General features: G+C 39.7%; 1 protein-coding gene across 2 annotated transcripts in view; it reads right to left on the bottom strand.

The window, feature by feature from the left end:
* CA10 (carbonic anhydrase 10) overlaps positions 1-17,230 on the bottom strand; it is a 178,311-nt gene that overhangs the window by 94,607 nt on the left and 66,474 nt on the right. For both annotated transcript variants that reach the window (XM_050318968.1, XM_050318969.1), the window contains one exon: positions 13,117-13,259. In XM_050318968.1, coding sequence (XP_050174925.1) covers positions 13,117-13,259 — 143 coding nt within the window. The remainder of the gene's footprint in view (positions 1-13,116; positions 13,260-17,230) is intronic.

Genomic DNA, 17,230 nt, shown 5'->3' with positions numbered 1-17,230 from the left:
AATAGTTTCCTTTGATTGCCAAAAGCCACTTCATTGAAAGCAACGAGATTCTGTGTTAAAGTAAAATAAGCAAAACGTGGTTAATAAAAGATTAGGCCAGTGAGGTGTATTGCAACCTCAACTTCAAAAGGTTGTGAAGAAACTCAAACCCAAAAGTTCTGAATTAAAATTTGCTTGCAAATAGCAACGGGCCAGAAAAAAATTCCCTCTATAGAGCTGGTGCAGAATTTGAGAATTTCAAGGAGAGAGAAAGAAAAACTTTGCTACTTAAAGTAAAAATATCATCCCAGATTCTTGGTAGAAAAATGATGAAACATTCTGTAGGTAGGGAGGGCTCCTTGAGAAGACATAATTTGGGAAATTGTGAAATAAAAGGTCCAATCATTTAAATGTGTTACTTTTAGGGATGCAGCATAAATATCAGTGTCTGATTCTGTTCCTTCATCTAAATTGAGGGACTTGGACTTAAAATGAAATTGTGCAAGCTGAGCTAGTAAGAGTCAAAGCCATAAAGCTTGTAATACATGTTTGTGATGTGCAAAGTTGCAAAAATAATTAAGTAATCTTGATTTTTTTAGAGAAAAAAATATATTAAGTATATTTCACTGTGCTTCTAAGACGATCAGTTGAATTAATAAGATAAAAATTATGACTTTTGAAGTAAGTAATGTTGCAGATGCCAAATAACTGGTTTAATTGTGAAGTCAGAAAAGGTTTCCATAAATTCCAATCTATTATGAAAAAATATATTTCCAGTGAATGCTTTACCCTCTCCTCTCATCAAATTCACTGAAAATTTGTCCAGCTGCCTTTCATTTACAATGCATTTACTCTGAGGTGTCAAAGACAGTCTGAATTGCTTTATATTCAAGAAATAAGGGGGAAAATTAATTTCATTAAACTGCAGGCATCTAAAAGCTGGGTTTTCCTTCCCAAGAAAAGCAGGCATTTCCTCAGGCTGTTCACAGGTGCCTGTGTTAAAGCAGGGGAATGCTATTTAATGTTTCTGGAGGGAAGTCAGGATTAAAGACAGACTCGAGGCAGTGCTGGCTGACAGAACTTTCTGGAGGTTTCCAGTCCAACCTCCTGCTCCAAGCAGCACCACTGCCAGTCCTGCCTAAAGCAATCCAGGGCTTCAGCCAGCCCAGTCTCTCACGGATTTTGGGTTGAAAAGGAAAAAGAGGGTGCAGCTTGCATGTAGTCCATGTTCAGACAAGTCTCACTGACATCAGTTTAACAGAGGGGAGTCCTCACCTTTTTAATTCCCTGCCTTTTGCAGGCACTTCAGAAAGTGCCCCATAGATGCACACACAACGGAGATGTTAAACTTTCAGTTGTGGTTCATGAAATAATTAATTAATTAATGTGGTTAATAAAAGCAGACACAAGACCTTTACCCAGTCAATAACTCATCTGTGTCCTGAAGCCACCAAAAAGCAGAACCAGTGGCAATTCCTATTTATCCAACTACCTGGGGTTGTAATGCACCCACGAGACTCAATCTACATGTTACAACTAAGTGACAACTTTCTGTAAAACTGATCTACTTGAGATGGACAAGTTTTTCCTGCACTTTTAAATCCACGAGCAGAAAATGCTGAAAAGTTAACCAATGAGTTCTCAGCTAATTTACACTCGTTGGCCACACAGAAATTCCTCTCCTTTCCTCCAAGTAATACTGGTGGTGGCATATTTGTTACTGTATCTCGCCAGTGAATGAATTAAATTTATGACTTAACCAAGCATGAAATTATGTTTTCAATAATAATTCAATAAAAGCTGCATAAGCTGGGAACAATTACATATCTCATTGAAGAATCCTGTATCACCAAAGATGTCCATTTCAGTCATTAAATAAAGTGTGATTGCCCATCTATAGTGCACCAAGACAGAAAGCTGATAGCCCAGTTAGCTTCAATGAGCCAACAGAGGATGCAGGTCGTAAAGCTTATTGATTGGGCTCAAAATACCATAAAAAGCCAATGAAATGTAACTTTCATTTTGCAAAAAATTGCAAAATATATCTCTTTAATGCTTTGTGGACTCTTGCTACCATGGCAGATCTTGAGATGAGAACTATCCTTTCCATTCTGGAAGTGCTGCTCCAATTCCCCTCTTGTTTGCAGCCAGTTTCTGTCTGCTCTAATTGGGTGCTGGCTCTCATGCTCTTTACAGTAGTATAATTCTTTTTCACAGCATTTGATGTGCAGAGCTCCTTTTTCTATCTGTCCTCTGCTATTAAAAAAATGATTGCAGTCAGACTAACAGTAATATTTATAAAGTTTGTTGCAATAATTTGACATACTCAATATTTCATCCAGCACAGCTGGTTTATTCTCCCATTACACACGCCAGATGCTGTAATATTTTTCCTAATTTCTGTGTGGACTGTTCAGTTAAAGGCTGCTGCTCATTTCCACACCAGGCAGCTCCAGTTTTACAGCTCAACAACACAGCTCCCTCTCTCCAACCATCACCTCCACGCTGCTCACAGGGAAATCACAGTCCCAGACCTTCCAAAGATAACAGATGGTATCTGGCAGAGGCAGGAAGAACAGTCCAAGTGCTGGCTTTTTGCTCCTCCCAGTAGTTCTTCTTTTTAGGAATCTCTCCAGTACACAGTTCACCCTTTACTCATGATTAGTTATGCAGGGCACAACTGGGCACTAAAATGGACCAGCCAAAGGATTTTAGATGTTGAAATGATATGTGGTTTTACAGCTCAAACGCTTTCAGGAAAAGACAAGTCTAAGGGAAGGAGAGGATATCAGCAAATTCCATCGGCCAAAATAATACATAATCCTTTAAATGAGATAATCAGAGAGCCCAGAACTAGCTGAGAAAGGGTACTGGATTGAGAATACCTAATTATTAGCAGCATTATCAGAGATTTGGGAATGAATCAGGTTTTTACCCAAAGAATGATGGACATGCAAGTGAAATACTTCCTGACCTATGATAATTTCTGGGTTCTTCTCCAGTGCCTTGTGCAGGTTTTCATTAGCACAGTCTTCAATGAACAAATATTTTGGAGTTTGTGGTGAAGAAAGACATTCACAGCTGTGTTTCTGATTTTATATTTTTTGCTTCTGTTGTGGGGGACGAGGGGCAATCATTAGTGGTCCAGGCAGCCACAGAGACAACATGACAGTCACTGGGAATGAAGGATTGGTCCTTTCGTGAGGATATTACACCTTCACTTGCAGAGGGGAGCATTCATCATGAAAATGGTTTCAGACTTCCTGCTGCTAAATAACTTCTCCTCTTTTCTTGCAACGTTTTGGGAGAGTAGGAACAGGAGGTCATAAAGCAGCTGGACACATATAAACATCTTGGTGATATTTGCAGTGATATTCCAAGGGGAACTGAGTAAACCTTCATCTTCAAACAGCGTTTAAAGAACGTGACATTTGGAAAAATACCAGTCCATTCGAATATCCTGCTCTTTGGGCAGAGGTTTCCCCCAGACCATTGACAGAAATGCAGAGATGCCCACCATGGCTGGCTGAGCTCCAGACCAGCTGTGCAGTGCCAGCTGAGACATCCTGTTTTCATAATTTAACTCTGCCTGTTCTCTGAGCTTTGGTACTTTTCAGCAGATTTTCTTGTGCCCCTCCAGCCTGTGAGCCTTAACACAGAGCTGGGAGAGGATTTTAGCTGTGCCCTTGCTCAGTGGTTAAGGACCCCTTGCACAGTCCTTACAGGTGCCCTGGCATTGCAGTTTGCAGTGGTTCTCAGAAGGCTTTACCTCCCTGACTGACATTTATCACAGCTGCAGGGAAACAACAAATATTGTGCTTCCTGCAAATGCTGCAGGATTTTCCAAAGGAAGTTTTTGTAGAAGAAAAACTCCTTGGGTGAGACACTCCTTGGGTACATTGTTAAGATTTTTATCCATGCAATGTTATATTCTCATTAGTTTATTAACTTGATTTTGCTTATGATGATGAGTCCTCAGTGCTGTATTTCCTGAAAGATATTGGAAATGACACATTTCTGCTGGTGAAAACAGCAGCCAAACTCTGATGTGATGATGTTAATAGAGGAAATCTGTAGGACAGGCAATTTCTTTCCTTAATGTGCATCTACCTGTGAAATTCCCTGTTTGTCACATAAGTCCTTGGCTTTGATAGCTCCTGCTTTTACAGACCCACACTGCTTTTAGTAAGTGCCTATGACAAAAGATGCTGCATTATAATAGTAACTAACTGCTTAGGGAACAGTTTCCTACTTGCCCCACACTAATTCCAGTATCTCCTGGCCAGTTCCATCCAGTTTTGACAAAGAAGAAATCTTTGTCAAAATGTATTTTGTGAAAATTGTGCAGAAGAAAAGACCAAACCAACCCTGTGCTGAGGACCAGGCAGGTAAAACTCTGGCATTATAGACTGCTGTTTTAGCAGCAGTCAACTGGGCAATCTGCAGGTGCATTTGCTGACACAAAGAACTTGGAAATAGCCACAGCATTTTCTGCCTTTGTCTTTTAATGGAGGGGATCTGTGCAGCAGCAAAGTGATAATGGGAAACAGAGGCTGAAAAGAAGGTAAAATGAGATTCTGTAGAAAACCAGGCTGCATTATTTCTTCTGTCTACGGAACACTTTGTGTTAACAGAAGACTCGTCACCAGGAGGCCTCTCAAAAAAACCAAACAAGATAAAAAAATCATTTAGGACCATTATGTAGCTACTTCAAGGACTTGGGACATTTGGGCTGTAAGGAAGGGGTCAGTGGATGGCACAAAACTTTGCATGATAATAGAGGACTATTCCATCTAAAACCGGCATGCATCCCTCTGCTTCCAAAGAATATTCTTCTGTAAATATATCTCTATAAAAGGAGCGTGGTGTAAGCACTATAAAAAGCCTGGATGCAACATCCATCTGGTCACGGGTAGAACAGTGGCTTACTCACACGGAGAAGATTTCAAATAGACAAGATAAAGTGCCAAAGTTTTAAGCCTAAAGTTGAGATTTAGAGGCATGGATTTTCCTGCTGGTGGCTGATGAATCTGAGCATCTCTCCAACATCACTGCTTCCGTCCATGCCAAATCCATCTTTGTAGTGAGGTTCTGAGCGTGGAGCATTCAATGTGTCCCTGGGCAACATCAGACCAGGAGACCTGTTTAACAGTGTTTCTGTGCTTCTAATTGAGCAATACCCAATAAATAGCCCCATATGTGTCAAACAGGGATTTACATCCCAATCCATCTTCAGGCAATAGAAAGCATGGGCAGCCTGGCCCTTTTAGTAACACACTGAAAGAAAAGATCACAAATGTGTATTTGCATCAAAAGCTTTTGTCACTCAAAGGCAGCTATTAAAGTCCATCACATAAATAATATGCTTTACAAAACCAAACACACAACTACATTTATTTGGAAGGGCTGTCATGACATCAAAAGTACATTTGTATGATTCAAAATAATTCTCATTTTAATCTTCTTTGTTTTCTTCCCTCCCCCCCCAAGGCTTCTTTGCTCAGTACATTTGAGCATTATTTTGGGTAGAGGTCTTAAATAGTCCTACATGAAATAGGAGTAGATGAAATAACTTAGTTAAGGCTAAATGCTTAATTAAGGCAAAAAAGTATCTTCAAAGGAGCTTTTAAGTGCCACCTCAGCACAGCTGTGCTGCCATTGGCATAGCCCTGGAAGGTGCTGTGATTTAAAGTCATGTCTGTGATGAATTTCTTTGCACTCTTTGTGTGGCAGGGAAGGAGGATTGCAGAGTGTGAGTGTATGGATTTAATACCATTAGCAGCAAATGATGATGTTGATATGCTGCCTCCAGCTGCTGGCTGGGGTACAGAAGGTAGGATACAAAGGACAAACCTTTTAAAAATTCCTTTATAAACACCCATAGAAAGCAAAGAGACACAATTTGTCCTTATTAGCACTTGGCCACTCTTCTCCTTCCTCTTCCTCTTCATCCATTTACCCAGAGAGTCTCTTTTGGCTCCTGATCTTTAGGCAACAGCTATAATGCATATCCCAAATGTATGGGTGGCAACAGGCCATAATACTGTGTTCTGTGCAACATCCTCTTCTGCTGAACAGCTTCCCTGAGACAGGTGGCACTGAGTTGTTAAAATGAATGAGTGCAGTATGCACTCTTCTTCTATGCAAGTTTACAAGAGAAAATGTTTATTTTAATCATCCTCTTCACATTTTGTAGTTAAAACAACCTCCCCAATGATTTCTGGTAGGCAAGTTTAATTTTCTTCTCTCCTTTCAGCTTAAAAACTAAAATTTCTACTATCGGACCTAACTTGATAATTTGGGTCTGTTTGTTGCTCAGGGACAGAAGGAATAACTTGATAAAAAGGCTGGAGGTAAAACTGCTCTGTTATAATGGATTCAGCTCAAAGTTACATAACACAAACCAGAGTTACTGATTCAAACACTTACCTAAGTGACACAAGGCTACCACACATCTAACAGGACTACTATGAGCTCTGATTCCCTGACACTTTCTGTACAGGAACAACACATCCCAAATAAAACAGGGTACATGCAAAAGGATTATTTTATCTTCCTAATTTTCTTGCCAGGTCTGTAACACCCTGCAGTATTCAGTGTCCCTTAAGTTAAGAACAGTTTCTTACCCCCAATTTATGCACATTTTCCTCCTCTGCTCCAGAATCATCTGCTGATGGTTTTCCTCAGCCTGTTGGATGACACTCAACTTAACTGCCCCCACTGCTCTACCATCCAGATCCCAGTTAGATGAGGAGCTGCTGATCCACAGATTTGTTGTTGATTATTAGATACAGTTCATTGACGACTGTTTTTCAGTTTTTTTCCCTTAAGCTCCTTTCTAGCATCTAATCCGAAAATACGTAGTTTAATTCTTCTATCTATAAGCAAACTGTGCCTGCTTCAATTTTCAACCATCTGGGATTAACAGTACTGGGAGGAGAAACAATGAACTCGTACTTCTCTCTAACACCAAGTTCTACTCAGAATTCTGAGCAGCACATCTGAGTGCCAGGGCAATTTGTATCTCACTGTGGCAGCAGTTTCATTTATGTCACAGCAGAATTGACAAGTGCCTATTATACAGTACCAGCTCCAGCTGCCAGGCAGGCAGAAACCCCCACCAAATATCTGGTGATTTCTTGATTTAGCCATTTTGGACAAAAGTGAGAGTTATGTAAAAAAAAAAAATAAGAAAAAAAAGGAAGAAAACCTTTTCCCCAGCTTCCTTAATTTGTCAAGGACTGAGTCCCTGACAGCTCACCCTCCAGAGCTGCCACCAGCAATCCCTGTGCCTGCTGTCTGCAGAACTGTTGGGAAAGCTGGATCAGCACCTTGCTGCCACAAAGAGACCTTCAGCCAAAGTGATCTCCTGCCTACATGGGCAGCAGACACCCAACACACCTCATACAGTCTCTCTCCATACACACAAGTACCCTAATCCACAGTTACAGAATTCCAGAGCAATTTCAAACACAGGTGATGGCAGCTACTACAGCTATGGAGCTATTTAAAGTTGTGGATGTCACCTTCCTAAAGGACTGATGACTGAACAGAACTGCACATAACTGAGCAGAACTGAACCAACATTTGCTTTCTGAGAAGAAAAAGAAGTCTCCAATATACGTAAATTGCAGCCTTTTGCCACTGAATTGCAAACCCAAACTTGTAAAATGTTGGGGCCAGGATAAAATCTTATTATATCTTACTAAGTTTCAACATGTTATACATTTATTAATGCTTGTAACAACAAAACCAAAAAAGCAAAAAATGAATCATCCTTCTGAGACCAGGGAATGTGTTTTAACAGTGCTAAAATACAAAACTGTATTTAATTTAAATCACACGGTGTGAGGAGACTTGCACACCTTTACTATAACAGCAGGATCAGTGTGAGAGGAAAAAATCTTCAGTCTCTTCATATCAGTGAGTACAGCCACAAGTACAGAATCATGTGCAAACACAAGTAACCTTCTACTTCTGCAAGGCTTGAAATAAATACCTAGGTTTATAAGTAGACCTAAGTGCAGGATGAAATAAATCCAAATAAGATACTATCAAAGCAATGCACAATGTCTATTAGAAGATAGAAAAGGGGCATTAAGAACAATATTAACTGTTTAGTAGTTGGAGGCCAGCTGCTGCTCCAGTCTTTTTTTTTGAAGTCTCATCATCAGGAACTGAAAATGGGAAAGCAACTTATTGGAATAAACATGAGGAGGGACAAAGAATGGACAAGACCTTTGGTGGTATCAGTTATCACAGCTTCAATAACACCTCAGAGGCTTTACCCTTCTTTCTAATGGACTGACTGCCCAGTGTCCAGAACAACAGATCCCCTTGGTGTTTTAGATGACATCCATTGCAATTCCAGGGTTAGCAAACCCACCTTTGCAAGGACACCATGGGCTGCTTTGAATTACTACAAAACTGCAGCTGGTGATGGTTTTACATATAATTTGAAAGGTACTGCTGCCAAATTGAGAGCTCCAAACCAGTGGAGTCAGCCCTGCTGAATCACTTCTTGCCAAGTCCAGGATCTCCCAGGAAGTTTCTCATGACAGACAAGTGAGCTTGTTCTATGACACTAGACACGATGAAATGTCAAGCAGAATAGTTATACTGGAGCAGTAAACCCTTTATGCTATGAAGAAGCTGTAGAAGTACATTCTTGTGCCCATTCAGGGCTCCTTTAGGATTTCAGTGTTGCTCTCTTATCACAGACAACCAGAAATTAAGAGCACACCAAGAGGCACATCTGAGTCCTCACATGTTCCAAACTGATGAAGTCTCAAGGACAACTGAAGTGACAGGGAAAGAGAAGTCCTAACACAGAGTATGATCTAGACTCTGAACATATGTTTTTCCCTATATATGGTCTACTAACTGCAAAGTTTGCAAGTACTTGTGAAATGATACTTAACATTGTTTTCCTGTTCTAAAGTCAATGATGAGGGTGAATAAACAAGTTACTTTACCTGCTGCTTTCATTTCATGCTTACTTACTAACACATCTGAGAACATGAAACACTGTAGAAGCATTAGAAACAATTACTTAAGCAGCAGTGCATTTAATTTTTTATTCACTAAAGTTTTTGATGTTTGCATAAGACTTTTGACTTTCTAAAGCCACTCTAAATCAAAAATCATATTATTAAGCCCTCTAAAAATTTATCACAAGTCAGTTTACAGATGACATTGATGTCTTATTGCTATCCATTCCTCCTGGACCATTTCTAACCATTCATTTTTTATATTCCTGCAGTGCTGAAATATGGTTCACACCAGTATCTGTCCTTTTAGTAATCACCAAAGCAAAGCTTGGCAGTTGTCATATATTGCACTCTTGAGAAAAATGCTAGTAATACTCTGAATTGATTGAACAGCATGGAATCAGAGCTAGCTGGCAGAGAAACCATTTAACTGATTTCAATTCATAAATCTCTTTTCTCCTACCCTGTTTTAGTTTAGAAGCTGCTAAATGTCGCCATTATCTTGTGATGCATAGAATGAACCAATTATTTATAAAGATATTAATTTAAATAATACGTGATTGCATTCATTAATGTTCCATGTGAGCAGGCAGATGTATGGATCTTGCTGAGTAGCTTCCATTTATGCACACTGAGCTATAGAATGTCTGTAACAGTCCTTGGCCAGCAGATATCGATTTATTTATTTCCCCAGAGGTCAACATCAGGTACAATGGCCTTCCTTGTCTTAAAAATAAAGTGATTTTAAGCAGAGTTTTACCTGCTTTAGGCCACAATTTAAGTCCTTGAGTGTGACCTAAAATGATTAGTAAGACACAGCATCCCTGATGTGACAAGGTTTAATTAATTGGCAGGGATGCACTTAGTGTCTAAAGCAAAAGCTGTGGCTTAACATGTTTTTAGGAGGAAAAAAAAAACCACGGCCAGGACCTGCAGTTTAGTTTTAAACAATCATGGAAATAGGGCTTTGAAATTAAGTCCACGGAGAACCAGGAGATCAAAGGCAGTTGGGCTACAGTAAGGCAAATTTTGGGGGACCAAAGGCAGAGGTTTTGCACTGGTGAATCGAGGAAGGAATCCCAGCAGAGGATTCGCTCAGTGGGAAGTGAGGGGGATGTTCATCCACCACAATCATCCATAACAGGCTGGGAATCCCTGGAGACTGAAACCCACAGTGCTTTCTGCCTAAATGCCACCAGACACCACACTGGAAGTTATTCTGTTGTGCTGTTGCTGATTGCTTTGGTACTTATGTGAATCCAAAGAAAAAGGCAGAGAAAGTAAAACGATGTCATTGTTTGTGACAGAGTGAAGGAGTGTGATTTGCAAATTAATAAGGGTTTGCATTGTTTATTAAAAAGGGCTGTTTATCTGAAAGGGGCTGCCTGCTAAATTCACTAAAATGGATAATCAAGAGACAAAACTGGGCCTGAGAGAGAACTGAAACCTGGGGAGTTTCCTCAAAAGCACGATTTCTTCTGGGGAATTTATCTGCATGTAAACTCATTAAGTATCTCGTGCTGAGATTCTGGATCTTGAAATCCAATTATCTCTATCAATGACGCTCAGCCTTCAGGACCTGAAGAGCCACCTTCTCAGGAAATGGAGAATCACACATACAGAATAACACAGCACAATTCAGAATAACATCTGATGGTGCTTGAATTGTAAATTGTGTGACCTGATACTGCCCTGCAGTTGTCGGACAGCATGTAAAGCAATATATTACTGCTCACTGAAACTTTACTGCTAAAAATTGGATCAAAGTGGTATAAACATTTGGCAAATTGCATTGCCATCCCTTTTGCTCCTGAATGGAATGGGGAAAATTTTCTTCTAAGCCTCTAGAGCAGAAGTAACTGTGAAGACACCTGATGTGTAACAGGCCACAGACTGTGCCTTTTTCCCCTTGTAGGCTGTGGGGTAGGAAAACAGTGATGCTGTTCTTCAGATTCTCCTGTCAGACCATTCCTTTGCTTTAGGAAAAAGAAAAATATTATCGTATTTCCAAGTGGTCTAAAAAATTGCAGGAAAGTCTCAATCTGGTTTATTATAAGGCTTCCATTACAAACACTGAAATAAAATAAACTGTCCAAAGGAACAGACTAGAAGGGTATGTGGTTAAAGTGGAAATTTTAGGCAGAAATTTTGTAGCGGAATGGCTTGGAACAGTTTTGATCTGCCAAGGTGGAAAGTGAGAATTAAACAGGTAAGTGGTTTACAGAAATTACTAAACAGGTAACTGGTTTACAGAACTTAAGCAATGCTCCTCACTGCCCATAAACAAAGCCAAGGGAAATCAGTGGTAGGGAATGAAAGAGGTAAGAGGAATTATTAAGTCTGCGATCACATCACCCAGTTATTTGGATTTGTCTAGACTGGTCTTGGATTCTGTTCCTGTGAGTGAAGCAATTCTGCTCCTTCTTAAGTTAATTTCAAAAGTGAAGCACACGAAGTACAAATGTTATTTTCAAAACTAAGTAAATATTTTTCAAACTCAGATAAAGCTGATTTCTAATTTAATATTAAAAAAAAAATCTGTTAAAAAGTGGAAGTTACTGTTCCAAGAACAACTGCACTGAACATTTCCTTCCATCTAGCTCTCTCTTACAGCTTGACTCTCCTCCCAGCACCCTTTCCAAAAGAGGTTTATAATTTTGACTGTGTGCATCTAGCTGTCTCTCTTGTTCACTGTGCATGTAAGCTAGCTTATTATAACTCTGATTTGAAACCACATCAAATCCCTTTTTTATTTATTCACCATTTTTCTTAGGATCAGTTCCATAAAATCCTTTCATGTACAGCATAATCACAGTTAAGTCTTGTCTAAGAAATTCCTTGGCTGCTGTAGCAATTGGTTCAGAGAGCGCTGAAAGCTGAAGAGCTTCAGCCCATCTGAAACACACCTCTATTTTTAACATATAAAAAACATTCCCCAAGAAGTGAACACAAATATACTACCTGCCAAATCAAACCCTCACTGAAGCCTTAACCGCGAGCAAAGAATTTTTAGAAGGGAAGAAAATTGCAGTCTTTTCCTCAAATGTTTTAGAAACCTCTCTAACCACAACCAACACAAATTCTGTTCTTGTGACATGGTAGAAGGGTATCACTGCAGGATAATATTTGTGAGCAGGGTAAGAACACCTCACTACTGATGTAGCATCTCCCAGCTTGTCAGTGCCTCTGAAATTTTATCAATAATCAGACATTTGCCTCACTCTGAGCCAGTACAAAAACCCAGCTGAATTCTTAGAATTGCTAAGGACATTGAATATTCTGAATCTCCTGGGTTCTACTCACTGACAACTTCCACGTCCTTGACTGTCTCTTCTTGTCATTCTGTAACTTATAAATAATGGGAAATATGCAAGCCTTTACACAAACAGCAGAGTCAATAAAACTCCCTTTTTTTTTTATAAATAAAAATTAAAAACCTCAACACATTTCTGTTTAAAAAGCAAAATGTATATATTACCCTGAAATCTGGGCCATAGCAGGAAGCATTACTGTCCTTCAGTAATAACAATAGCACCTTTGCATCATTTCTGTGATGAAGCTTTACATCAATTCTGATGTATTTGCACATGTACCCTCAGAACCTCCACGGGATGTACAGAGCAAATTCCTAAAATCTCTGCTGTTTCCAGCAGATATCTCATTTGTCATGACAACAAGCTAAGGCAGATAAATCATTTTCAAATAACCTTTTGTTAGAGTCTCTGCTTGCTCTGATATTGTAAGTTACAGAGCCTTTTCATCTGCATTGTTCTGTGCTACAGATTGAATAAGAGACAACTGCCTGCATGGAATAAGCAATAAAAACTTTAAAATACCCTTTTAACCACCCCCCACAATAAGGGAAGCAATGCAAAAACATTTTAAACTAATGAGTATTTCCAAGACCACTAACAGGTTCAAGATGTTTTATTTATAAAATAATTTCAGAATTGAAGTATCAACCCTTCAGTTGGATAAACAGAATTGATAATTTAGTTATTTGAGGAGCATCCTTAAAATGCACTCATTGTTATTCTGTCTCGAAGCTGACAGATGAAAGTAAATACTTTAAAAATATAAAATACAGCAAATGTTTTTTAAGTCTACTAACTTCCTTTATTTTGTCTACTAGAACATGAACACCTACCTTTCTTCCCCCTGTGTTTAGGCGAAGTGGAGTTAAGAAGGGATCAAAAATCATATGGCTGGTTTCAATATTGACAGGTGACTGTCTTTTCCCAACAGAGCAAAGATTCCAAGCTGAGTTCACCAAACCCCAAAAGGAGGGCACTGCAAAACAGAAGAAAAGTGCAAGTTTAAGGAAAGTTTGGAAGGACTGGAGCAACACCTTCAGGGCAGATGGCCAGGTAATTGAACTGTCAGATTGTCTGCACACACACGGTGAAACCGAAAACAGACAAACTCATCTAGCACTTGAACTCAAAACTTCATACACAAAGGCTAAAACGTGTTGTTTCATATAGTTTTGTATTAGGAAAGACGGCTGGGTTGTTTGTTGGTTTTTTTCCTCTTTTGAAGTAATCCCACATTCAATAACAAATAGCTCCTTTGGTACTATAGAATATTTACTGAGCAATAGGAATGTGACTCACTGGTCCTTATGCTAACTTTGCATGTATTCAACGTGTCCTTGGACTGAAACTGTCCCATTCTACTCAGCTTTTTTAAAAGCCTTCATGTTTGGAAGAATTCATTACAAACCACAGAAATGTTGTTAAATCACACCTGGTGATCCCAGAGAACAGAACAGAACAGAACTGGCTTGGAACACGGAGGGATCCCTGACTGTGGACTGGTGGGGGCCCTGGCCAGGAGCACAGGTGCTTTTCCTGGTGGGTGGAGCTGCAAACAACCCATCAGTGGGCTATAAAAGGCTTTTTGGTTGCTGTAGTTAATTGTGTTCAGGGCTTTGCGGTGAGAACGGTTGCTCCTGCTTGCAGTTTTTGGGTGCTCCCGTGGGATCCACGTGGAATTTTGGCTGGATTTGAACCTCACATGGAAAATATTTTCTGAGTAGCGTGGCCTCAGGAAAACAGGTGATCCAGGTGAGTGTTTTCCTAACGTGTTTCATAGACCTCAGTTCTTTCTGCCCTCTGAGTGTATGTAGATGTAAAACTTTGGTTGGGTTAATCTGTAGCTTTGTGTAACTCTTCTACAAAACTAGATAAATTTTCTGGGGGGTTCTTTGGCTGTTGCTTGCACAGCAAAACTTCAGCGTGAGTGTCTAAGCAGGAGTGATGGAAAGCGTTTTGCAGCTGTTGAGTATTTGCTTACTCCAGTAGTTCATGTGCTATTGTCCACAGATGTTACTTTTATTACAAAATACCCAAAAACTCAACTTTCAGCTGAAACTTTGTCTGTCTTTGTGCCAGCCTGTCCGTGCAGCTACAGATGAACTCAATTAGTCAACACCAAAATGGTGCAGCCAGCAAAGTTTAAGGTTTCCTTGCATACAAATTGGAAGTGACTGTGTGCTGCTAAAACCTTAAATTCACTGGTGACATACCTTTTCTTAACACCTGAAGCAGCCACTGAAATCAGAAACTCCTCTTAGGATGTACTGTACGGAATTTCCACAGAGGGATGGGTGCTGTAATGCCCTACAGCCATGGGAAAGCAACAATCAGGGAATAGCACCCTGAAATGCCCAGAATTGCAGATGCTCCCATCAAATTATGTCAGTAATTTTTTATTTGAATAATAAACCCCGTGTGAAACAATCCCATAGAAGGTCAGGTGGAAGGCCTTTAAAATAAGTGAAGCTTTCTGTGACTAGAAAAATGAATTGGCAGTGAATGGTCTTAAAGTTACCTAGCTCATCTGTTTACCCTTCCAGTCAATTCCCACTTCCATTGCTGACTTACAAGACTATGGAAGTTCACAGAATATATCAAATGATAGGGCTAATGCTTTGAAATGAATAAAATACAGGTAGTGCAATTAAAACCAAATCAGCACACACTTAATTATTTGTGGTGGTTTATTTTTGGGGATTTTTTTGAAGGGAAATACCGTAGGGGCTCACTTCTGCTTTTGTCAGACAGAAAATCCCTCTTTATACAGAGACCTAAAATAAAAGTTTAGGTTAATTGAGAGAGCCTGGTTTCCCTTGATAAACTCCCCTGGGGTATTATCTGTGTTGTTATTTAAAAAAATGAATTAATGATGAAACTGTAGGGCTGTGGGATCAAGAGGGAAAACATTAAAAGGGAAATCTGTTGCTTCAATGGTTTATGGTATTACTTAAAAAAAAAAAAAATCCATTCTGGTCAGAAATACCGTTGGTATTGGTAAGAAACAAGTTTTTAGCAAGCTTTTAAAAAATAAATAAACAAACCAGACATGGTAAGTGCAATAAAATGACAAACCAAACAGGCCAGTCCATTACCTTCAAGCTGATAGTAGTTAAACAATTTATGATGTAACCGGGATTGACCCAGAAAAGCCTCACTGGAAAATATCTGCTACGAGGGGATGTTTTATAATGTTATTTCTGGTTCTGACAGGGAACTTGCCCTCTGTGCTGTGCCTGTCACACCAGCCTGCCCCCAGGAACTCGAGGATGTGGAGCAAAGGGCAGGGTTGTCACCAGACCCGTAAGTCTGCGCCACAATCTTTGCTTCCTTTCCAAATGCCTTGGACACTTGTGCTTCCCAACCTCTCCAACATGTGCCTGTTGCTGGTTTTTTTTGTCTGTGTGCACAAAAAGTGCAGCCATGGTAAACTTACCCCAGTGACCAGAATGACTTTGCTTGTGCTTCAACCCAAGGTTAATTAAGGATGACTGGCCTAAGACTGCACACCTAAGTTAACTAGTGGATGGGGATATTAAGCAATATTAATGTCTGATTACATTTAATTAAAGTAATTAGTGCTGCTGCTTAGATGCTCAAAAGTAATCTGAAAGTATTAAGAACTGTAATAGAAAAATCTAAGGAGGTTCGTGTAGGAAACCAAGGTTTGTATTAAGCTCAAGTACTGAATTAACTGTTTAGTTTAAAGAAATCAGTCCATGAATCTAGGAAAACATATAAAAATATTAATTATTTTTTATTCTATCTTAGCTAGCAAATAAGGTTCTACTAGGGATTAAACCATTAATGAAACAGTATCTCCTTCCCCATAATTATGTTGTATTTCCATAAAAATCTAATCATGAATGGAATATGCTGCTTCTCTGAAGCATTTCAGACAGCTCCTGTGCTGTACAGGAGCTCCTCTGACATGCTGGTTTGCATGCAGCCCACATACCAGCTCAAAATCTCATTTAACAAGGTGCTCCAGCTACTGGTTATTGTCCCAAAAGTCTATATATAGTGATCGTGTCATCTCTGCCTTCCTCCATAAATCCCCCTAAACTTTCACCACTTGAGAGCTGAGCTTTTGCAAACCTCTTACATAGACATAAGGTGATAAGGTTCTGTCTGATCAATGCCTCCAACCTTCTCACTGCAGAAAAGGGAATTCAGAGTTTATTTTCTCTGTATGTTGGTGCACTGTGGACAACAGACTTTTGTGTGTGTTATATGGTGAGAGGGATTACTTATATTTTATACCTGTGCAGAAATCTCTGACATCTTTATTCAGTCTGTATCTTACTGCACCTGCTCTCTTTTCAATTTACTGGGAACAATTTATATTGAGATATATGAAGATGCTCCAGTATCAGCATGACACAATAGAATGAGGGATTCTGATGGCTTTTACCAAACCTATGCATAACAACAGTGAAATAATAGCAGCTAGGACAATAAAGCAAGGATTGAATGCTATTCTCCTGGTGATGAGTACCAAGGATTTGCCTAAATAAATATGAGGCCTCCCCTCTCCAGGGAAAAGCAATGAGTGCCCCATAAGGATGCCCTTCTGCAGGTACAGCAAACTTGCAGATAAGCATAATGGTATTCCCTGCAGTGTGTGCTGATGGGAACAGGCTGCATCTGTGCTGGGAGAGGAGGCAGCATTTCTCCCAGGATGGGAATGTAGGTGTGTGCTGGGTATGGCATCTTAATTGCTTAATCTTGGGCGGAAAAAATGATGCTGGACTCAAAGATCAAGGTTGTGAAAGGGCTGTGGACAGGTAATCCAGTGTTAACTGATTCACTCTGAGCAATGCAAGGACTCTGGTTTAGGAGTAACTACAGAAGCAACACTTTTTTTTGATCAAAAATGCGCAGATGGGGTGCTCAGGGACATGATTTATTGGTAGACCTGGAGTTGAGTTAATGGTTGGACTCTGT

Source organism: Myiozetetes cayanensis, unplaced genomic scaffold (assembly GCF_022539395.1).
Source record: "Myiozetetes cayanensis isolate MyiCay16 unplaced genomic scaffold, myiCay2020 scf22, whole genome shotgun sequence".
NCBI lineage: Eukaryota > Metazoa > Chordata > Aves > Passeriformes > Tyrannidae > Myiozetetes > Myiozetetes cayanensis.
This window is presented reverse-complemented; position numbering and strand designations above follow the sequence as displayed.